Source organism: Tamandua tetradactyla, chromosome 2 (genome assembly GCF_023851605.1).
Source record: "Tamandua tetradactyla isolate mTamTet1 chromosome 2, mTamTet1.pri, whole genome shotgun sequence".
Classification (NCBI taxonomy): domain Eukaryota; kingdom Metazoa; phylum Chordata; class Mammalia; order Pilosa; family Myrmecophagidae; genus Tamandua; species Tamandua tetradactyla.
The window spans coordinates 178,821,835-178,846,344 of NC_135328.1; the positions used below are offsets into that span (position 1 = coordinate 178,821,835).

At 42.9% G+C, this 24,510-nt stretch overlaps 1 protein-coding gene across 6 annotated transcripts; it reads right to left on the reverse strand.

The window, feature by feature from the left end:
- Positions 1-4,942: 4,942 nt before the first annotated feature.
- Positions 4,943-23,496, reverse strand: KIF2C (kinesin family member 2C). Of its 6 annotated transcripts, none has more exons than XM_077149898.1 (21): positions 23,289-23,496; positions 22,466-22,560; positions 19,841-19,942; positions 19,615-19,663; positions 16,515-16,637; positions 15,299-15,421; positions 14,607-14,707; positions 13,883-13,978; positions 13,366-13,420; positions 13,110-13,272; positions 11,791-11,881; positions 11,461-11,524; positions 11,292-11,383; positions 10,923-11,065; positions 9,994-10,198; positions 9,774-9,884; positions 7,398-7,465; positions 6,889-6,994; positions 6,680-6,793; positions 5,205-5,328; positions 4,943-5,055 (listed from the first exon to the last, which is right to left on the reverse strand). In XM_077149898.1, exons 1-21 carry the CDS (start codon positions 23,350-23,352, stop codon positions 4,973-4,975), a joined length of 2,172 nt encoding a protein of 723 aa, XP_077006013.1. In that variant the 5' UTR covers positions 23,353-23,496; the 3' UTR covers positions 4,943-4,972. The 6 variants fall into 6 exon arrangements, with proteins under 6 accessions (XP_077006013.1, XP_077006017.1, XP_077006014.1 ...); XM_077149902.1 differs by lacking the exons at positions 22,466-22,560; positions 23,289-23,496 and adding exons at positions 19,030-19,147; positions 20,409-20,508; XM_077149899.1 differs by lacking the exon at positions 15,299-15,421 and having other exon boundaries at positions 23,289-23,495.
- Positions 23,497-24,510: the final 1,014 nt, after the last annotated feature.

A 24,510-nucleotide genomic window follows, 5' to 3' on the forward strand; every position in this document is an offset into this window, starting at 1 on the left:
TAAAAAGTTAAATAAGGTTGAAGGATACAAGATCAATATACAAAATTCAATTGTATTTCTATATGCCAGCAACGAACAATCCAAAATGAAATTCAGAAAACAGTTCAATTTCCAGTAGCATTAGAACAATTTTAGCAGAAATGTGAGAACTGTACGCTGAAAACTATAAAACATTGTTGAAAGAAATAAAAGACCTAAATAATAAATGCAGACATCTTATATTCATGGATTGGAAGGCTTACTATTAAGATAGAAATACTCTACAAACTGATCTGTGGATTCATTGTCATCTCTATCAAAATCCCAGCTTTTATTACACAAATGTACATTTAAACTAAAATTCTTATGACAATGCAAGAGGGCCTGAATGACTAAAACATCTTCACAAATAACGAAGTTGGAGGACTCACTTCCTGATTTCAAAATTTCAAAGCTATAGTAAACAAGACATTATAGATCAGTATAGACATATAGATCAATGGAACAAAGCTGAGAATCCAGAAACCAACCCATACATCTACTGTAAATTGATTTTCAATAAGGATACCAAGAAAATTCAATGGGAGAAAGATACACCAGATTGTGTTGGGACAAATGAATATCCACATGCTAAAGAATGCATTTCGACTCCTACCTTACAACATGTACAAAAATTAATTCAAAGTGAACCTAAATATTAAAAGCTAAATATCTAAGGAAGAAAACACAGCTGTCAATTTTTGTGACTTTGGGGTAGGCAATAATTCCTTATATATGCCACCTTAAGTACAAGTATCCAAAGTAAAAATAGGTAAATTGGACTTCAATGAAATTAAACACTTGTGTGCTCAACAACAAAAAGACAGCCAATCCAATTACAAAATGGGAAAAAGACTTAACAGACACCTCTCAGAAGAGGAAATACAAATGGCCAAAAGGCACATGAAGAGATGCTCAACGTCCCTGGCCATTAGAGAAATGCAAATCAAAACCACAATGAGATATCATCTCACACCCACCAGAATGGCCATTATCAACAAAACAGAAAATGACAAGTGCTGGAGAGGATGCGGAGAAAGAGGCACACTTATCCACTGTTGGTGGGAATGTCAAATGGTGCAACCACTGTGGAAGGCAGTTTGGCGGTTCCTCAAAAAACTGAATATAGAATTGCCATACGACCCAGCAATACCATTGCTAGGACTTAAGGGCAAAGACACAAACGGACATTTGCACACCAATGTTTATAGCAGCATTATTTATAATTGCAAAGAGATGGAAACAGCCAAAATGTCCATCAACAGACGAGTGGCTAAACAAACTGTGGTATATCCATACAATGGAATACTATGCAGCTGTAAGACAGAATAAACTTATGAAGCATGTAATAACATGGATGGACCTAGAGAACATTATGCTGAGTGAGACTAGCCAAAAACTAAAGGACAAATACTGTATGGTCCCATTGATGTGAACCGACATTAGAGAATAAACTTGGAATATGTCACTGGTAACAGAGACCATCAGGAGATAGAAATAGGATAAGATAATGGGTAATTGGAGCTGAAGGGATACAGACTGTACAACAAGACTGGATACAAAAACTCAGAAATGGAAAGCACAATACTACCTAATACTAAAACACTGAATGAAGCTGCATCTGAGGTATAGTTTTTTTTTTCTTCTTTTTTCTTTTTTTCTCTCTATTATCGTTTTCTTTCTTTTTCTGTTGTCTTTCTATTTCTTTTTCTAAATCGATGCAAATGTACTAAGAAACGATGAATATGCATCTATGTGATATTAAGAATTACTGATTGTATATGTAGAATGGAATGATTTCTAAATGTTGTGTTAATTTTTTTAATTAATAAAAAAAGAGTACATTATAGAACTGACACATAAAAAAAAAAAACTTGTGTGCTACAGAAGATATAATCAAGAAACTAAAAAGACAAGACATAGAATGAGAGAAAATATTTCCAATCATATGTTTGATAAGGGTCTAGTATCCGGAACACATAAACTACCCTTATAAGTAATGAATGACAACCCAATTTAAAAATGGGCAAAAGATTTGACTAGATACTTCTCCAAGGATGATATATACAAATGGCCAAAAGGCACATGAAAAGATGCTCAACATTTAGTTATTGGGGAAGTACAAATCAAAGCTACTTCATATTCTACTTATATGAAAAATCTAGAATAAAGTAGTAGAGAGAAAGAAGCTTAGAAGTTATGGGACTGGAGAATAGAGAGTTATTGCTTGTGCTGATTTGAAATGCTGTATGTACCCTAGAAAAGCCATGTTTTAATCAAAATCCCATTTTGTAAAGGCAGAATAATCCCTATTCAATACTGTATGCTTGAATCTGTAATTAGATCATCTCCCTGGAGATGTAACCCAATTAAGAGTGGTTGTTAAACTGAATTGGGGAGATGTGTCTCCACCCATTTGGATGGGTCTTGATTGGTTTACTGGAGTCCTCATAAAAGAGAAAACATATTGGAGAAAGAGATTTCTGAGAGAGCAGAGAATGACATAGCCACACGAAGCAGGGTCCACCAGCCAGTGACCTTTGGAGATGAAGAAGGAAATCCTCTTGGGGAGCTTCATGAAACAGGAAGCCAGGAGAAGCTAGCAGATGATGCCGTGTTCGCCATATGACCTTCCAGATGAGAGAGAAATTCTGTGTTCGCCATGTGCCCTTCCACTTGAGAGAGAAAGCCTGAACTTCATTGGCCTTCTTGAACCAAGGTATCTTTTCTTGGATGCCTTAGATTGGACATTTCTATAGACTTGCTTTAATTGGGACATTATCTCAGCCTTAGAACTGTAAACTAGCAAATTATTAAATTCCCAGTTTTAAAAGCCATTCTGTTTCTGGTATATTGCATTCTGGCAGTTAGCAAACTAGAACATTGCTTAATTGTTAGGGGTGAGGAAAAAGTTTTGATTCTGGATGGTGGTGATGGTAGCACATTTTGAATTTAATTAAAACCACTGATTATATAGTTGAAAATGGTTAAAATAGGAAATTTAGTGCTACATTTATCATAATAAAAATTTTAAAACAACACAAACAGTTCACATCTACTAGAATGCTATAATAATAAGTGTTGGTGAGAATGTGGAGAAATTGGAAACCTCATAAGCTCATGGGAATGTAAAATGATGCAGCTACTTTGGAAAACAGCCTGGCAGTTCCTCAAAAAGTTCAACATAGCGCTATCATATCCTCCGTATATACCCAAGAGAATTGAAAACATATGTCCACACAGATGTTCACAGCAGCATTATTCATAATGGTCCCAAAGTGAAAACACCAAGCATCCATCAACAGCTCAATGGAATATTACTCAGCCACAAAAAAAGAATGAAGTACTAAAACATGTTACTACATGAACGAACCTGGAAACTATGCTAATTGGAGGCTACACATTGTATGATTCCATTTATATGAAATGTCCAAGGAGGAATCTAGAGAAAAAAAGTAGATTTGTGGTTTCCCAGGGCTGGAGAGCTTGGGGGTAGGGGGTAGGGGAGTGACTCTCCTTTTTGGGGTACTAAAAATATTCTGGAGTTATATAGTGGGGGCGGGGGTTGGACAACTACATGAATACACACACACACACAAAACAACACTGAATTGTACACTTGAGTTGTAGTGAATTCTATGTGTGTGGATTACATCTTGATAAAACTTAAAAAAAAAGAAATGAAGGCAGTATCGAGAATGATGAGTTGTAAGATTTACAGTATTCATTCATTCAAAAAAATATATTGTGTTACCGTTACCATACATTCTAGGCACTGTGGAGACAATAGTGAATAAACAATTTATGTTCTTATATGCTTAAACATCTACTGCTGATTTATTGTACTCATTTCTGTGTATTAACTCCATTTCCATATAACCCTATACTAGTATTGTGCCTATTTCACAGATGGCACAGAAAGGCTAATCAATCCACATAAGATTCTCCAGTAACCAAGCCAGGATCTAACTCTGCAATCTGACTTCAGAAGCTGAACTCTTAACCACCATACTCCTACAGTTCCCAAACTGTCTATGCTGTATTACTTGGTCCCTCAGTGCACCTGGCAAACTTCAGTTCACTTTTCAAACCCAAAATCAAGTGCTATCTTGTCAGTGTCCCACAGAACCTTTGAATAGGCCTTGAATAGAATGTAAGACAGAGCACCATCTCCTTTCTGCATATAGCTCCTGTCCCCAGGAAAGGGTCCGGAGTCTAGAAAGTATCTAATGAGCATTGAATAAGTCAGTGGTTGGAGTCTTCAGCATGTCACCGAAACTGGAGGTGAATCAACAGTGTCCAGAGGAAAAAGGTGCAGTAGTGTTCTTGGTCCCAGGAGGCTGAGAAACACCCTATGCCCTTCCCATACACCACTCAAAAGGCTGTTCTTTTCTCTTTCTTTATTGTTAGACATATGTATAAACATATAAAACAGAAAACAGCAGGGATCCTCTTGGGCCTTAAAAAACAGCAAGGAAGAAAAGAGGTCCTGGAAACTTTTTTTAAAAAACAAGACATACTGTGCCTGGGCCAAAGGTGTGGAATCAGGCCAGTAACAGCAGAGCTGGAGAAAAGGTTCAATCTCTCTCTCCAGAGCCAGGACAACTCCAAGATGCCCTCCTCCACCAGCCAGGAGGAGGCAGAACACTGCCCAAGGGGAAACTCTACTCAGAAAGCCTTCCCATCTTGATGGAGAGGAAGTGCAACACACAATGATAACTTAAAGCCCCCTACCTCCCATCCTTACTCTCTTGAGGGCAACAGTTGAAAAGAAAATACTGTCATAGCTTTGACCCCCAACTATCCTGGGCCCAAATGCAAAAAACCACTGGGACATCAAAGCTTGTCCCCAGCTCAGAGCCTGACTAGACCCAACAGGTGCCCAAAGTCTGCAGGGAAGGGACAGGGAAGGGAAGACTGGGTGTGAAACCAAACAGATCTTTATTTGCAGGTGTCACTGGGGTCGTTTCTTGCTGCTGATTTGTTTGCTGGCCTGTTCTTCTAGCTGCATGGCCAGGCGCAGGTCCCTGATGACATCTGGAGGGAAGGGGCAGTGGTGTACCCAGGGTTAGTGGGAATCTTAGGTACCCCCATTTGCTCAGTGCAGAGCTGCCATCACCTGCAGTTGCCCAGGAGCCAGCAGGGGCCACCGCCTCCAACTGCACACCCTGTTAAGCCACACCTACCTCTTAGGGCTGAGAAGTGCTTGGCTTGTTCAGCCAGGGCAGATTCTGCTTTGTTCACAAAGGTCTCCAGGTCGTAGTCTGGTTGCTCAGTCATATCAGAGAGCTCAAGCCAGTCTGGCCCTTGCTGCAACACAGGAAGAAGGAACCTGTCAGTTCAGGAACAGCCAGATAAATTTAGCCAATCATCTCTGGGGCCCAACACCTAAGCATAAAGGCCATACTGTAATGCACAGCTATACATACCCTGCCTCCTGACCTCCTCCCCAGGAAATCCTGAGCTTGAAATTCATCCTCTTACCCACCCCAAACTTGTCCCCTATCTCAAATGAATGACATCATCTGTCCTGATGACAAAGCCAGAAATCTGAGCAAGAACTTTTTTTCTTTCACCAAATCCTGCCACCCATCCCAGAAATGCCTCTTGAGCCCCATGCCCTTGCTTCAGTTGCATAGTCAGGGCCACACCTCAGTCTGGACCTACGTCTCTCTTCGGCTATTTCCAATCTTCTAACTGCTCTTCCTGCCCCCCCGCCCCGCTCTCCCCAAGACCCCAAATGGCTTAATATTGGCTATGGCTCTCATATGCCCATGTCACCATTCTACTTAACTTCCTCAAACATCTGCTCACACCTTTTAATCTGGCCATAGTGAACCCTCATTCTTCCTGAAAGTGTCATGTCCTTTCAAATATATGTGCCCCAAGCATCCAAGGGAGTGGAAGACATTTCTGAGCACTTACCTGTCACACTACCTCCTCAATTACAAGTGTCCCAAGCTCTTCCTTTCTGCACTGCTCTGAGCCCACCATTGTTAGGATGTTTCTGTGCCTCTTCCCACCAATCATGTGCTCTTTCACAGCAGGTACCATAGAAACAGTGGGCTCTACCACTTACTAAACACTGACTACATGATAGGCACTGTGCTGAGAATTTGATAAGCATATTACTGAATCCTCAGATTCAACTATCCTGTCTTGCCTGTCTTAATGGTAAAGAAACTTAGGCACAGTGAAGCTAAATGCCTTTTCCAAGGAAATCAGCTTGTATATAGGAGTCAGGAATTGAGTTTGAGTCTTATTTTAGGGCCCATAAAACCTATACTTCGTACTTTTGGGCCCTTGGTTTAAGCACAGGAGCCTGAATATAGAAAGTATTTGGTGAATATTCACTGAAAATACAAGGTCCCTGTGTGTAAATCACTCTCTCAGCTCTCAGTTAGGAACATGGAGAAGAGCGACTAGTTTCAGATAGGAAGATGTAGGGAAATCTAGTTTGCTAGGATGGAGAAGAGTAATTGCTGTCTTAGAAGAACAGCTGGGTTAATAGATGGAGAAATAAGGAACACTAGGGTCTACTTTGTTATCCCTATTTGAAGTCCCACAGGAACAAGGCCCAGCACATCATGCTGAGAACTGCTGAGCACTTGTGTTGGGGGTGGATACTCAGTTCTTCCCTACCTAGAAGCCAATTCCCCACCTGTATAATTTCTTTAAGCTCTTCCATGGCTCTCTCTTCCAGCTCACTAATTTGAGTCATGGCTTCATTAAAGCTGACCATCTGGGAAGACAGTTCCTCCTCTTCCTTGGAGAACTAAGGGGGACAAAAGGAGAGGCACAACAGCTGCAGCCCAATTCTCACCTCAGCAGGCAATATTTGTCTTGCCTGAACCCACCCTTCCCCCTTACATTGCCTGTGATCAGGGCCCCATTAGAGCTGGCTTCTGTCTCTTCTGTTTCCATTTGAGTTAGCTGCTCCCCACTGGGTCCACTGTGGGGGCTCAGCTCCTTGACCCTGAGGAAAGAGGAAGGTCTCATATCTTATACTTGCCTCCTGGCATTCACTTATTGGGCAGACTGCAAGGTGTGAGGTTCCAAGGGGATGTAATAGCAGCTTTGCCTTCAGCCTTTGAAAGGTTGAACCAATTGAAGCTGCACTGGAAAAGACCTTCATCCTCTTCTGACTTCTCCCATCAGGGCCTGAAGGGGATTTGGGACACATCTTCTAGCATATCTGAATTGTCAAGCCTCAGACTTGCTGGGTCACAGAAGAATATATGGTAGACAGAGGCTTCAGGACCACCTCCCCTTGCTTATCACTGCCATTCTACTCTGCCTGCCCCTCCTTCCCAAACCCTGTCCCCTTCCCCCAACCCTTCCTCTCCCTATTAATCCCATGGGGCTGTAGGCACTAGTACCTGTCTGCGTATCTTAGTGTGTTTAAAGTATATTCACAGGAGCTTATGCCTGGTGAGATCATAGCAATCTGCAAAAGATGGAATGGGTGGTTAAGAGCTGAGGATCACAGGATAAGGACATTGGCAACCTGCTACTGGAGTGGCCACCAGGAGTGGTTTCTTTAATCTGATGCCCACATGGTAGGAGGAGCTCATCAAGTACCTATGCTAGGCAACTTGCCCCAAGAGCACTGCAAATGAAGTCACCTCAAAAAGATGGTTCCCTGTCTTTAAAGGCACTTCTGACTACCTACCTCCTGGCTCCTGATCCGTTTACTGAGACATTTATGCTACCAAGGTCGCATCTCAAGGCTCTGTTGCTCATGTCAGAACCAACAATTCACTGAGACCTAGGAATAATGCCTCAGGGAGAAGGTTTTGGAGCTTTGTAAGAAACTCCCACCTTCATCATGAAAAGGTTTCTACAAGGGAGGGCCTGGGAGAGGATATTCTTAGAAGGGAGGTCTGCTGATTTGAAAGGATGTATGGACCCTAGAAAAGCCATGTTTTAATCAAAATCCCATTTTGTAATGGCAAAATAATCACTATTCAACACCGTATGTTTGAATCTGTAATTAGATCATCTCCCTGGAGATGTATCCCAATCAACAGTGATTGTTAAACTGGATTAGGGGAGACGTGTCTCCACCCATTTGGGTGGGTCTTGATTGGTTTACTGGAGTCCTATAAAAGAGGAAACATGTTGGAGAATGAGAGATCCCGAGAGAACAGAAAAGAACAAGATAGCCACAAGAAGCAGAGAGTCCATTAACCATTGATGAAGAAGGAAAATGCCTCCTGGGGAGCTTCATGAAACAGCAAGCCAGGAGAGAAAGCTAGCAGATGATGCCATGTTCACCATGTGTCCTTCCAGCTGAGAGACAGAGAAGCCCTGATTATGTTTGCTATATGCCTTCTCACTTGGGAGAGAAACCCTGAACTTCATTGGCCTTCTTGAACCAAGGTATCTTTCCATGGATGCCTTTGATTGGACATTTCTATAGACTTGCTTTAATTGGGACATTATCTCAGCCTTAGAACTGTAAACTAGCAATTTATTAAATTCCCCTTTTTAAAAGCTATTCTGTTTCTGGTATATTGCATTCCAGTACCTAACAAACTAAAACAGGACGATGGCTGATGGCTGGGTGTTGCGAGCTCAAAGGACACTAGAAGAAAATACAGGAGATGCAAAGTCATTCAAAGCTGTAGCTCCATTAGTCAGCCTATTTATCAGGCTGGGAGCCAATGAACCAGAGGGAATCCATGTAAGAAAGGACTTCCATAATGAGGCCTAAGAGTTGCTTGCAGGAAACCTGTTTTGTTGTTCAGATGTGGCTTCTCTCTTTCTAAGCCCAACTTTGCAAGGAAAATCATTACTCTCCCTCCTCCACCACCACATGGGACAGGGGTGACAGTCTCCCTAACAATGTTGGGCATGACTCCCAGGGATGAGTCTGGTCCTGACACCGTGGGATCAACTACTCCTTCTTGATCAAAAGGGGGGAAAGAAGTGTAACAAAATAAGACATCAGTGGCTAAGAGAGTTCAAATAATGAGAGTTAAGAGACTATTCTGGAGGCTACTTTTACGACAACTTAAGCTAGACATTGCTAATTCCTATGGTTTGCCAATTCCCAACCAACATCATTACTGTTAAACTCTTAAGAACACCTCGGGCTCTAACTGAAGCTCTATAAAAGTTTCATACACTAAGTTTATTTTCCTGATGCTTATAATCCCCAGAGAGTTTCTATACCAGATAAATCCTGAAACCCAGAGGGACCAGCCTCTTCAAGATTATCAACTAATTACATCCCCCATCCCTAATTGTTGACATCCCTTACCAACATGAAAAAATTAGAATGAGTGTTGTCCAAAGAGCCCTATAGATTGGGAGAAGGAGGAGTTATATCAGAGAAAACAGGATTTAACAATTTATAGTGTGGAATTATTATATTGATATTTCTTTCAGTCTTCAGTGTTTCGGAGCAGCTAGAAGGAAAAATCTGAAATAGTGGAATGGTAACCCATAACAAACTCTGAAATCTGTTTCGTAACTACTTGTCAAAATGTACTTTGAAAATTATTTTTTCTTTCTTTTCTTTGTATATATGCTATATTTTACAATAAAGAAAGTTAAAAAAGAAAAAGAAACAGGACTTCCTTTTCCTGTTTATATCAATAGTCCTCCTCCTGAAGTGTGGCACCCCCCTTTTCACCAGGTGGGAGAAGGAATGGCCTCCCCCAAACCAAGCACAGCACCTAAATATAGTAAAGGGAGTAGATCTTCTCTGTCTCTTCCTTTACCACCACCTCCAAAGTGACCCTACTCACCATGCAGGTCCTTGAGTTCTCCCCAATAAAGGAGTCCCTCAGCACCTGTGTCAGCTTGCTCTCGCGAAATGGGGTATGAGCCTTGTTCTGTCCCAGGGCCCTGATGCACTCCTGTGGGGTAGCAGGAGCAAGTGAGATACCCTCCTTTCTCTCATGCTGCCTACTCACTCCCTCCACCAGCAGCCCTTCTGGTCAGTCACTTCCAGGTGGCCCCCACTACCTTCAGGGCTAGGAGACTCTTGTTGATTTCTGCGCCCTCCATGCGGGTCTGCCGGTCAGCACTGGAAGTGTCTGCACCTCGTTCATTCCCTGCCAGATCCACCAAAGAGAACTTGCCATATACTCTCCCTTTGGCTCGAAGAAGAATCTGGAAGCAGGCGTGGGAGCGAGAAGAGTTGGAGTTGGCAAATGTCTGCCCAGAGGTTCTATGGCAAAGGAGAGCAAAGAGAAGGTATGAACTTCTGGGGTCACCAACTACTGTAGCACACCAGGTTCAAACCACCTCATTCCACAACAATGAGATCTCTGGTAGGGAGAGGCACAAGTCAGGACCAACTGGGTACCAAGTGTCTTCCTATTCCAGACATCTATTCTCCCCTCCCTGGGCAGCAGCTCTCCCCCAATTCTGGACCTAATCAAATTTCTCAGTGACCAGAGAAGAATTGGATCCGGTGCTAGGTCCTTGGGGAAATGGGATTGCTATTGCTGCTGAGCAGAGGGGCTTTCACAAACCACTTGCCAGAACTTGAGGACTGTACAGAGGGCAGCCCTCCTCTCTGGGCCTCCGTAAGTTGCCCAGTGTCCCACTGTGCTGTGCCTAGGGTCCTGTGGAAGAGCATTTCCCTACCTCCAGCCCCATCACCTCTAGCCTGGACAGACCCAGAGTTTGACTCCCACAACACAGAGACGAACAACAAGGAAAAAACCAGGAAGGGGCAACAACCAGGAAATAAAGCCTGCCTCAGTTAGACTAAAGACTTGCTCCAGATGAGCCTCTGGTCCTGGGTTATCGTCCCTTTAGAAACCCTTTTATGTCCCTTGCTAAGCTGAGGCAAGAGGACAGTTTGGAAATGCACTGGCCTCAAGGCTAGTCTCCATTACCTGAACCAGATATTTGAAGGTGGTCCCTTCCCCACCCAGAACTCTGACCTGCAGGCACTGCCGGTGTCGATCTTCTTGATGACATCATCAGCACTATTAACCAGGTGCTCCTGCAGTCCTACCACCTGCACCTGTTGTTTGCCATCCTCCAGCACACGCAGCTTCGCCTTCTTATTGAGCAGATCAAACAGCTGTGCCAGGCAGGGGGAACGAGGCCCAGCTGAGCTTTAGTGCCTCCACCATTAGAAGAAACCACCCATACATGCCAGGGCAGAATGGCCCGTGAAAGGTTGGAGCTTGGTATAATTCTTGGCCAAAAGGCTTTTTTGGCTTCTACAACTTCTGGCCAACCTCAAAGTATTAAAAGTTTAGGGGCCCCAATAGCACACACAGGGGCGGGGGCTCCCTGCCAGCTACCTTCCCATTGTAGATTTCGAAGAATGTCACATAGACGTCCAGGCCCAGGTTCCGGTAGCGGGGCTGGTTTTTCAGGAGGAAGACGTCCCGAGCTATGGTAGAGAGCCTAGATAAGTATGCCATCTGCTTTCCTGTGCCCAACCCAACTACAAAAAAGTACACTACTTACAGGCCATCGCATAGATCCCTTTGGATGCATTCTGGCCTTTCCCAGAGAGGTCTCCACCCATAGTCTGCAAAAGGGGCAGAAGACCATGGTAAATGGCCCTTGGGCTAGGCCAGAGGACTACAGGCTTCATCTCCACAGCAAGCTACACCGCAGCGAGGAAGCTGGACCTGCTGAGGGCTGAGGTCCCTCCCTGTGTTTGACACAGCAAGAGTATTTGATGATAAAACATCTCAACTAATGGTACTTTTAGTAAGAAGCTCATTGTCCCTTTCAGGGACTCAAAGTCACACTATCGGCAGGCATCTCTCCTTGCCAAGTTTGAATACTCACATGTGTCTTGCCACTTCCTGTCTGGCCATATGCAAAACAGGTTGCCTTCCCCCCTTCAAAGATTGTCTGTACCAGTGGCCTTGCTGTAAACCTAGGAGACAGGATGGAAGATGTCTATATTTCTTCCCAAAATGTGATCCCTGGTACATGTTCCTGCTGCTCTTCCCTTGCAGAGCTCCCAGGGTCCTCAATTTCTCCTTTCAGATACTACCACTCCCCTCTTGCCTCAGTGTTGTTGTTGTGTGTTTTTTTCTGGCATGGGCAGGCACCAGGAATTAAACCTGGGTCTCCGGCATGGCAGGTGAGAACTCTGCCTGCTGAGCTACCGTGGCTGTCCACCACAGTGTTTTTTATTTTTTATTTTTTTAACAATGTGCAAAGTGATCCCACCTGATACAGACCCCGCCTGCAAATCTGAAATATTCCTAACCAATGGGGAGAACTGGACTGACCCACCAGGAACAAGGTGATAAGCCCACACGCTAACCATCCAGCCCCTCCTCTGATCCTAGAGACACTAGGTGAAAGCCTGAACTTAGCACCAATTTCCAGCTAAAGGTACACCACAAAGAACAGGGAAAAGCCTCAACAGGAGGTAAAATATTTTAGGCTTCATAGGACACAAAGGTCTCCCTCACATATTCTACTTCTTTTATTCACAACCCTTTAAAAACATAAAAGCCATTTTTAGATTGAAAGCCACATAAAAAGGGGTTGCAGGCCAGAACTAGTCTTTGGGTAAAAGTTACTGACTTCAGCTCTAGAGGAGTGCTGTTCAATATAACTTTCTGTGATGATGAAAATGTTCTATATTTGTGCTGTCCAATACTAGCCACTGTAACACGTGGCTAGCAGGTGCTTGAAATGTGGCTAGTGCAACTAAAGAATTTAATTTTCAATCTTACTTAACTTTAATTTAAATAGCCTAAATGTGGCTACTAAGTGCTGAATTAGACGAAGCAGCTCCTGAGTTGCCTGAGTCTGCTAAGCCAAATGGGTATCAGAGGTGCTGCAAGATAAGATACCTGAAGTAGTCCTGGAGCCTACAAGGTTGGCCTCAGAGAGTGCAATGGGTACCTCACTGTGATCCACTTAAGAACAGGCCACTAATGGTGCAAAAATGGCATGTGGCAGGCCCAAATGGGGGGTCCTTCCAGTTCTATGTGGTGGTGATCTCAAGAAAACACGAGAGGAGGCCAGGAAGGGTCTCAGAGTTCAGCATGTCTGTTGAGTAGTGTCATCACAATGTCCCGTGTATGAAAAAAGGAAATGGGATGGTGGAGAGACAGGAGAAAAACAACAAAAAGTACAGGACTAACCTGTAGACTACTTCATTTGAAGCAGTTTCATCAAATGCAAAGTCAAAGCAGAATGCTTGGTTCTCCAGATACTTTGTTAAGTCCACTTTTAATTTGGGCTCGTGTACCAAGAGGAGACACTTGCTAGGAATGGAAATCACATCGATTTCTTTCTTGGCCAATTCTGCAAAAAGAGAGTATTTCAGGGGGTGCTCCTGAACACAGAGGAACAAACCCTCAGTCGGCTTAAGTCTCTTTCTGACTGAACAGAGCTTACCTTGCTTATTCAGCGGGCGTTTCCTAACACAGACACATATCCTGTGCTCTTCGATCTTAAAGAGGACAAGAGAAAATAATCAACTAGCAAAAGGTCAGAGCAGTATCAGAAGAAAGCTTGTGTAGAACCACTACCGTCCAGTTACATATTTGACCCAGGCAGGGGCTGAGAGATAAGACCAGGACCCTCGCCTTCCCCGTTAGCTACTTCAGAGCAAAAAAAGGTGGCAAGGAATTTTCTTCCCAGATTTTTCACTCTGCTGCTTACAGGAAGTCTCGGCACTGCTTTCATGATTATTAGTAAGAATCTAGCCAACCTATGGTGGGAGGTGCAACAGAATTCATAAAGATTAGCCCCTCATCTGGACTTCACTAACTCCACCCACCAACTGTATCTTAAAAACACTTAGAGGTGAGTGAAGCATTCCTGGTATGCTCTCCCTCTAAGAAAAGTTTTCTGACCCCCAATCACGTACCTGCTGGGGGAGGAGAGATAGAAGTCCTTTGGGTTTACTTACAGGATCAGTCACAGTAAGTGGGTGACATTCCAAAGTAGTCCGAAATTCTTTAATCATCCGGGCAAATTCCCAATTTGGAAAGCTATTGTCATACTCCTGTTTGGGAGAAAAGCAAGACTGAGTGTTAAAGTGAGAGCTCTCAGACCTCAGTGCTGAACAGCAGCAACAGCTCTTCGTGTGCATACCCTTCAGAGTCATCAAAACCCCCATGTGATCTCATTTCCTTCCAATCTTGCTCTAGGCTGAGACCCCAGGAACAGAGCCCTAGATGGGGTGGGCGGTAGGGCAAGCCATTCTAGGAACTGGAGCAAGGATCACTGTCTCCACCTGTAAGGAGGCCAGCAGCAGACCGGACTTCCCCAAAGCAATTAACCCAACTACGGGAAATGCTGCAAACCGGAATCCACTGCAACATCTCCCCACATACCACAACTAGGGGGCAAGAGGAAAAGTAGGCAGCCTGACCAGCAGCTACTCTGGCTACTGCACTATGTGATGAGCTGCCTAATGGACAATCAGCATTAAATATTCCTCATCTGAGGGTCCTCAAAAGAACATCTGAAATATTTGTTCTCTGAATCCTGGTGAAAAACCAATTAAACTTCTCTGATATCAGAATTAGTGCCTCAGAATGCTGGGGTCCAACCGTATCTCTGTTGCCTATAAGATTTCAGTTAGGAATGTCCATCCAAAATCCCTTGCCCTAGCCTCTCAAGATAGGTACCTGAGCTCGCTTTATTCTCATTTCAGAGTTCTGGGCCCTCTTTTCTTCTCGCTTGTTCTTCATTTTTTCCATTTCTTTCACAATACATGATTTCCTCCGAACTAGGAAAAAAAAAGGAAGCCTACTCTTTCACTTGTGTAGGCCAGCTCGCTCTTCTCTGGCTGTTTTACCGAGTCCTGGACCTTTCTTGGGAACAGAATTTCTCTAGATCATTACTCTTAAATCACCATATCCAAAGCAAGGAAGCAATTGGCATGACCTTTGGGATGGACAAGTCCACAAAATAATTACTTCTAAGTAAGGTAAGTGTGGTAACAAAAGCACTCCAGATCTAACCCAACCTCTCACTCTCTGCTTCCGGGATTGTTTTGACAGCCAAAGAGATGTGAGATAGTGAGATAATCCTGCTTGACGTTGATGGCTGGCATTCTGGACAGTTCTTCAGGCGTCAGCCAAGAGCACAGATGTAATACCTCAACTATGTCAGAAGGCTCCTACCATCTTGCAGGGATGGAATAACTTCATGTGAAAGACTGATTACATAGCCACTTCTATAATTTTCCAAAGGTAAACATACCCCCATGTAACCAACAGTGTTTGAACTCAGGTGCCAAAGCAGGCCAGGTTTGGGACAGGATGTTAATTACCTATGCTATGCTAGGAGCAAGAAGAAGACAGCTCAGCACATCTACCTGAGTTCACAGGGTTGGCAGAAGAGCTGCCTTGGATGAAATGGACTTGCTCTTCCACCTCCTCGCTGACCATCGTCAATGGGATTTCAGCTACTGCAGGGCAGGAGGGCCTAGGGGGGCCAGCTGTGGGGGAATAAGAGTAGTAGGCAAGTATCCCCAGTTGTGCTCATCTGAGTTCCAGCAGGTCTTGGGCCAGGAGTCTGCTGACTGCCAGCTCACAAGGGCTCAGGCTCAGCATGAGCAGCGCTTGGGGTTTCCCTTCACCTTAGCCCATACCTTGAACCTGAACAGTCTTTCTGTAAGGGTTGGTTCTTGGTCAAAAAAATACTAAACAGTATGGCAGGAGTTCAGTATGGGCTTTGCCATGAATGGAAAAGGCTTTGAAAGCCACTCTTTAGCTTGATCCAAGCATTTCTATCAATTTGGGAGAAAAGCCCGAAACTAGGTGTTTAATAGGAGCAAAAATGGAAAAGGCAGAAATGCAGGGGAATTTATGCACAATTAGCCACATTGATTCAACATATAAAGATCACAATGACTCATTACTTCCCATACCTAGTAGGGACCTTTTTATTTACCTTCATTTTTAAAATCATTTTTCAATTGTTATTTACCTTCTTTTTTTTTTTTTTTTTTTTCTTTCCTGCATGGGCAGGCTCCGGGAATCAAACCCGGGTCTCCAGCTCGGCAGGAAGGGATTCTTGCCACTAAGCCACCGTCGCACAGCCCTACCTTCATTTCTTAAGAACCTAATTTGATACATGTAAGACATAATGACTGTACATCTATAAAATCTGCATTTACTTTATATATCTATTAAAAGTTGGCAATTCACTTAAAATGTTTAAAATTCCACTTATATTAAATAAAAAAGAAAAAAACCTTGGGGGTTAGGAATTGCAAGGCAGTGTTAGGGACTTCAGGGATTCTAGTAATATTCTGTTTGATCCAGGTATTAGTTACATGAATGTGTTCAATTTGTGAAATTCACTAAGCTATATAGTCAATGATATGTGCATTTTTCAGAATATGTTTCAATAAAAAATTAAAATGAGATGATTTCTAGATAAGGGAACAGTTCTGGTGAGGCATGGGCAGAACAGGACTGAAGTCAGTGGAATGTAGGGAGCTTTAGGATATTCCAGAACAGGGACAGGGCAATGAATGAGGTACCTGTTCCAGGTCCTCATTCAGGGAGAAGAGATTCATTACTCACTGGGAACTGAAAATTGCTTGCGGGAGTTTGCAGACACAGGCAGCTCCACCTCCATATCATTCTCCTGAGTGGTAGCACGAACCTCTGAGACAGTGGACATGCGAGTGGAGCGGCCACGAAGACCTAAAGAACCAAGGAGCCAATCAGTGTGGCATGGTCAGTAGGCTTGACAGGGGGTGGGGGCAACCCTTCAAGGTTCTTTACTGGGTGAGAGGGATCCCAACCACTACAGGGAGGATGCCTACCCACTTCCCATTCTTTGCCCAATTAAAGGAAAAATTAGAAAGGCCAAGTATCAGCGACTCTAATCTTATTTGTCAATATTCTGCAACTTTGATTTCCTAATATAACTTATACGGACAGCTTAATTCAACACCATTGTACATGGAACATTGAATAGGGCATGAGATTTTGTAGGTTTGTCCAGAAGTGATGCCCGGATAAATCCCGCAGTGATTTGAACAGTGAATAAAAAGTATTTGCAAAGTTCCCTTGAGGAAATGGTGAGAAAGGCGGGAAATTCAACTTCCTCAAGTGGAGAATTCTTGATATTCTCACCAGCAGTGGGGACAACCAAAGCAATAGGCTGAGCCCCCAATCTTAGGATTTCTTCATATGAAATTTAAACCCGCAAAGGATAGGCTAAGCCTACTTAAAATCAGGCCTGAGAGTCACTCCCAAGAGAACCTCTTTTGTTGCTCAGATGTGGCCTCTCTCTCTCAGCCAACATGACAAGCAAACTCACTGCCCTCCCCCTCTCTACATGGGACATGACTCCCAGAGGTGTGGACCTTCCTGGCAACGTGGGACAGAAATCCTAGAATGAGCTAGGACTCAGCATCAATGGATTGAGAAAATCTTCTCAACCAAAAGGGGGAAGAGAGAAATGAGACAAAATAAAGTGCCAATGGCTGAGATTCCAGAGTAGAGAGGTTATCATGGAGATTATTCTTATGCATAATATAGATATTCTCTTTTTAGTTAAGGTGTAATAGAGAAGCTGAAGGTAACTGCCTGAAAATGTAGATCTGTGTTCCAGTAGCCATGTTTCTTGAAGATGATCATAAGATATAGCTTTCACAATGTGACTGTGTGATTGTGAAAACTTGTGTCTCATACTCCTTTTATCTACCTTATCAACAGATGAGTAAAACATATGGAATAAAAATAAATGAGGGAACAAATGTTAAAATAAATTTAGATTGGAATGCTAGTGAGCAATGAAAGGGAGGGGTAAGAGGTATGGGATGTATGAATTTTTTTCTGTTGTCTTTTTATTCCTTTTTCTGAATTGATGCAAATGTTCTAAGAAATGATCATGATGATAAATATGCAACTATGTGATGATATTGTGAATTACTGATTATATATGTAGAACAGAATGATCGTAAGAATGTTTGCGTTGTTATATATGTATTTTTTAATTTAAAAATTAATAAAAAAACAAATGAATAGTGGGGGGAACAAATATTGAAGCATATTTAGTAGACTGAAATCCTAGGGATCATGAGTTACTGGTTATATAGGTAGAATGGAATGATCATATGATAGCAATGTTTGTGTTTGTATGTTGGTATATTTAATAAATAAAATAAATTAAAAAAAATATTCTGCAACTTTGGGACTTCCTGAGGGTAAGAATATCTCTCAGAAAAGCATCTCTTTTGGGTAAATGTAGGAACCTATGGTCAATCTGAATCATTCCTGCAGAGACAGGTCTAATCCAAGGTCTTGAAAAAGCATTATTATTCTTAGCAGCAAGACTCACCCTTGTACATAAACCTTCCTATACCTCAAAACATTATATGGGAAATATTTGAATCTCCATCTGATGAAAGGTGACATTAAGGCTTAGAGACATTAAGTAACTTGTCCAGTGTTGCTCAACCAGTAAGTTCTAGAGCCAGGAGGTGAAATCAGGGCTTTTACCAGTGTTCCAGGATGCTTTACAGAGCCAGACCTGAGCCACATCATCAGAAACCCATGGAGATCTACTACATCGAGTTTCTGGGATCGTAAAGAATGCTTAAGTAAGAAAAACAATTGAGTTGCACATGAATTTTCATCAATTCATCACCAAGAAAATACAAGTCAGAAAACTGGAAATAACTTGCACTGAATTTCCAAGTCTTAGAGGTTTAGGCTGAATGTCTGGCCTTATATAATCCATGTCTTTTATAAAGAACATGAATTAGTACAATTTTTTAATTTTCCAAATTATTATCTTAGACTCCTACAGTTTAATAGTATGCACATATGTGAAGATTTTTCCCATTAAAAGGAGCCATCCCTTTAAGGATAAGCATGAGGAGGGATACTCACCCGTTTTCTGCAGGCCCTTATGAATACCCCCCAAAAAGTACATTACCACCCAGCCCCAGCTTGCAATGGTATCACGTTCCATCCTGAAATCCCAGGAACCTGAACCTCCAGCCAAGTATTCCCTGGGGTGGCTGGTTCACGGCAGGGCAGTGGTAAAAATGATGGATGGGCTAGATTGTGCTGGTTCACCTACCTGCAAGGTATGGCTGCCCTGGAGAAAAAGCTGAATTTCTTGAGCAGCTTATAGTCACCCACTATAGTCACAATCTATTGTAGCCTAAGTAGGTTTATGCTCCTTCTGCAGAGATAGCCTGAAACATTCATAGACCCTGAGGCATTGCTATTATTCTTCCCCCACAACAGCTCTCCATAATACCAATAACCGTACTTCCAAATAGTCCAGACCTACGTATTTGATATATTTTTTATAGCTTGATCACAAAATTCATCCCCAGGCACTTTTCCTTTGAGAGGGGTGAATCCAGTTAGGCTGTCACTGATTCCCACTCTCCCTGGCATCAGGTTCTGGATTCTACAGGCAAGACTTCTGGGCCAGTTAGTAAATTCCCCAAATACATCAGGTTAGCTTACTGTCGGCTGGATTCCTCCTCACTGAGAAAGATGCTTAGAACACAGGGAAGACTCAGCCCAAATGTAAGCCACCTGTTAAATTGCAGCAATGAGTCTACTTCACAGCTTCCCCAGACAGCTCTGAGCCCTAGGAACAATCATTCCTGGCACAAATCCCATGACAATAAGCCAGAAGAAATCTATTAACCTTCTTTTGGAGCAGGAATTTTGGAGTTGACCGATCTACGCTTTTGTTTCTGGAAAAAAAACAAAAACAAAAACAAATCACAATATATGGCTCTTATCAATTCTCAAGGCCCTATCCATGTGCTGTGCTGAGATCCCGGGCAGTGCCAGGAAACCAATCAGCAAAGAGCCAGCAAGACAAGTAAGTCTTCTGGGGCACTAGCTACAGCCAGATGAAAGGCACCTACCTGGACTGTTACATTCTCCTGCAGGGGCAGATTGTCCTTTGAGTATAAGGGAAGAAGCTGTAAGAGTTCTGGGTTTATTGCTGCCACATCATCAAAATCAATCTGCAAGGAGCAAGTAGAAATTTCAGTGGAACACCATAGTTTGCTCCAACCAAATTCATCAATACAATCAAGGCTAGCCTTAGATGTAGACTTTGCAAACTCTAAGTTCCACCAAAGTACAAAGAGCAATAATACAAATGGCTATTCCTTAATTGTGGTTTACCATTTAGATGGATACAGGTTTCTGAATTCCAAGTCAGTGGTAGATGTCAGGTGACAAGGAAAGCAGACAGACAGGCAAACACTCAGGTAATCCACGATAGATCTAGGCCAACTGGCTCTCCTACTGGTCTACTGAACAGTAGGAATTTGCTGGGCAAAGACCCCTGAGCACCTCTTGCTAGCTGACACAGAGAAGGAAACAAGTTCTAATTGTTTCAGTGATAGTTGAAATGGATGGCCCTTTAGGATCTTATGGGCAGAGACAAGTTCTTGACAGCAACTACCTAACCCTAAGACTACCTACATTTTCTACTGGGCCCACAAACTTCTTCCCTAGTCACAGCTCCCTGCTCAGGCCTTCCCTACTTGCGGCTCATGCTTGCAATGAGGTCACAATTCCAGGTTTACATCACCAGAGTCCTGCAACCCTCTAGGAACAACCTGAACTTCATCAATGTAACTTCATAGAAAGTTCAAACACACCAAACTAGTAGTATCAATTTGATTATTTGTATTTAAAAATGTGACAAAGCTGAAGCATGTATTCCAGGGTGAGGGCTTTCCCTCCTAGATATGCAAACCTATATGAATTGGTCTATTCAAACATTAATTAGCCATGAAGTAAGACACTAGAGTATTGGGGGAAGGTATTAGAAGATAAGGTGTTTTTTTTAAGGTGAATTAAGACATATATCACATTCTCTACGTATCATTCCTCATACTCTAATGAGGAAATACCTTATGCACAAAGGACTAGAAACCAAAGCAGCATGGAAAAAGAAAATGACCAAAAACAAAAGCTGGCAAGTACCTCAATAACTACACTTCCGTTAACATTGTTCTGTTAACAATCTAACATTGACAGCTAGGGACCCCCATTTTCCAACCCCTCAAGCTACAGAGAGCATAAATGACACAGGAGACCAGAGTTCTAACCCTAGTTCCGATATTAACTGACTCCACAATGGTGATTCAGAGTGAACATCCCAGGAAGAAGAAACAAGAGTAAGAGTGTGGAGGCAGCAAGGCACTAGACATGCTCACAGAGTAGTGAGCTGTCCTGTTTGCCTGGGCACAGGATACTTTGGGAAAAAAGTAATACAAAGAGAAAGGCTGAGTGGATCAGACCTTGAAAAGGCTCTGAGTGCCTTACTGAGAAGTTTGGACTCTATCCCAAGTTAGGGTGAGACCTAACAAGAATTATTATACTTACAAACAACAACAAAAAATAAAAAGCCAAACTCACAAAGACCTATTATAGGTGGTTGGAAGGAATTTTACAAGACTCCTGATATGTGAGGGGCAGATAACATAAGTTCAATTCTTTCTTCTATTCCTCAAATATATCATCTAAATACCTGCATACCTACTGTAAAGCACTTTACATGTACAAATTCTTTACAAGAATTTTCTCATTAAACTCCATGAAAGAGGGACCAGATCTGTCTTTTCACCTCTTTAGTCCTAGCACTGAAAACACCATCTGGCATTTTGAAACCAAAATGGATTTGTTGAATAAATTCTCACATCAATTCTATAAGGTAGAAACTATTATCCTCACTTTATAGATGAAGAAATACTTTCTAAGAGAGAAGGAAATTTGCCTGAGGACACACAAGGCAGAACCACACAAGGGTCACAAGGTAGTGGCAGAGTCAGAACAAAATCCAAGGCTTAAAAGACCTTTCCACCTTATTGTGATGCCTCTAAAACACAGATGCCATCATTGCATCTCCCCTCTTCTCAAAATTCTTCCAAGATACCCCACTGCCAACAGAATAAAATCTAAACATCTTAGTGTCAGAGATGAAGACCCTACATTCTCCAAGCATCATGAGCTCTTCAAATCCCAGGCCAGCTTCTTCACTAGTCTCCATATGGGTCATCTTGCTGCTTCCTTCCACCAACACTTTGTGTCCCATTCCTCATGCCCAGCCCATCCTCAGTAAGTCTCCATCTATAAGCTGATCTAGCACTAACTGATCTGTACCATTCATTATAAATTATATTTTGTTTTTGTTTTTTCTTTTTTGGAGTTTCAAAATATACTTTTGTCTCCCCCCCAGATTATGGATTTTGTTTCCCAAACTGATATTACAGAGAGTGTACACTAAGAAGCTGGTTTGGGTGGGGATTCTATACAGTTTCCTTTTAAAAAACATACCAGAAGCTGTTGGTTACTTCAATTTAAAACACACCCGACTAAATAAAATCCCAATGCATCCAAAGAGGGCCATGTTTAAAGTTAGAGAGGAAAGAACAGCTCCAGAATCAAGGTTCTCAGATTTCATTTTCACATAGACCCTTCATAGAAAAAGAAAAAGATGTTCAATGTGGTAGAGGCAATCTCATAGAACCTACCTCTTTGCCCTTTGTAGCTCCTCCTTCTGTCCATTCCACTGAAACGCAGGACTTCTCCAAGTTCACAGTCCTTACATTAGCACTGTGAATTAAGCCTACAATATGGAAAAGAGTTACCCATCTGTTCACTGTGGGCTGGTACTTCATATTTAGGATCCCACGGAGAGTCCCAAACTAGGGTTGACCTGGATGACGAGTCAGCGTTTTTTGTGTTTTTTTTTTTTAAACACTAGAAAGACAAACCTCCTGGGGGCTTCCCCTTTAGAATACGGGGGCAGGTCTTGAAATCCAGTGGCATATGGTTTCACCCCCACTCAAAATAAAGCCTAAGTGGAATGAAGGTTATGTTTGGACAGGAGAGTCCTTAGGTGAACCACCGCTTAACCAAAAAAAGGGAAGACGGAATGGCAAGCTCATTAAGAGCTTGGACCTTATCTGTCAGATTTCCAGTGCCTGATACACTGTAAGTGCACAATACTTATTGGAGAATAGAAGGACTAGTAAGCAGAGCTCCATACATGCACAAGACTGTTTCAGGAGAGAATTCTGGAAGAAAAATGAATCTAGCAGCCTTCACTTTCCTGGGAGGCCCAGGGACCGCAGAATAGCCCCGCCCACTCCCGGAGGGGATGGAGTGAACCCACCGCCCGGGCAGAGGCCTGCTTCAGAGTGAGGAAGACCGACTACCAATGCAAAAACCCGGACCTTGGGAGGTGGAAAGGCTGGGACAGTGTCTCAGAGCCCCGACATTTGGAAGCGGCGCAGTAATTTCAGGCGTCTCACCACCCACAGGTCCCTTTGGCCTCAGGATCCCACCCCTCACCATTACTGCGTTGGATCTTGATGGCGAGACCGGGAAACAGGCGAGCCTGAAGCGACGAGTCCATGGGTAGGAGGCGGATAAGCGGTAAACAGAAACGCGAAATGCCAAAATAACCACGACTCTACTCAGCCTACCAAGACTTAACGCCGCGTAAACCGCCGCAGTTTAAATCCCGCGCGCCAGCGTCCCGGTAGCGTCATCACGCCGGCGCCCGCCTCTCTTCCGTACTCTCTGGCCTTTCTTCCGGCGCCCGGGACCGCCCATTCTCGTGCCATACTCTCGCGTGTTTTGCCTTCCGGGAACTAACGGGTTTATAGGCTGTTGTGCCTTGGCGTTCCCGAAAAGTGGAAAACGTCTGCACGGGTTTTGAGAGTACTGGTGTCCTACAAATATAGGCGGAAGTCCCGGATATTTCACCTGTCTCAGTGACCTCGGACAAAATTCGTTGTTTGCCAAATGGGGAGCTTGTGTCTTCACTCGCGTTATTATTGAGAGATTAAATGAGGTGCTGTATAAAATAAATGAAGTGGTGTATAAAATGCGTGAAAGACTCAGATTCACCAGATAACTATTGAATGTATGCCAAGACGCATAGTTCCTGCCCTGTTGACCTAACATTTCTAATATGAAGTGGGGACCAAAAAAATAATAAATAAATTATAAATTGTGGTAAACGTTCTGAGGGAAACTAGGTGCTGGGTTAGAGAAGAATGTTTGAACCGACTTTAGATAAAAATGGCCAGGGACGAAATTTTTGAAGTGCTATTTCACCTGTGTCTGGGAACAAAAGGGAGGCAGCCATGTCAAAATGGGGGACAGGGAGGTGGAGAGCCTTACAGATGAAGATCTAAGAACAGTGCCTACAAAGTCTCCGAGGCAGTAAAGAATTTAGTCTCATGTGAAGAAATGAAAGAAGCCCAGTGGACTGGAAAACTGGGTGAGGGGAAGAGTTTCATGAGATGAAGTTGAAGCAGTGTGCATTTTCATTTCACATCTTACAGCCCATAGTAATAGTTTTGAATTTTATAGTAATGAAGTATCTATCACTGAGTTATTTTAAGCAGGGAGTGACAAGATCTGTTTTATATTTTATGTCTGTCAGGTTTGCCCCTGTGTGGAATGGATTTGGAGAGGGCAAGATTCAAAGTGAGAAGACTATTTAGTAGGCAAGAGATTGTGCTGGTTTAGACTGGGATAGAGACAGTGAAAAGGTAGCTAAACG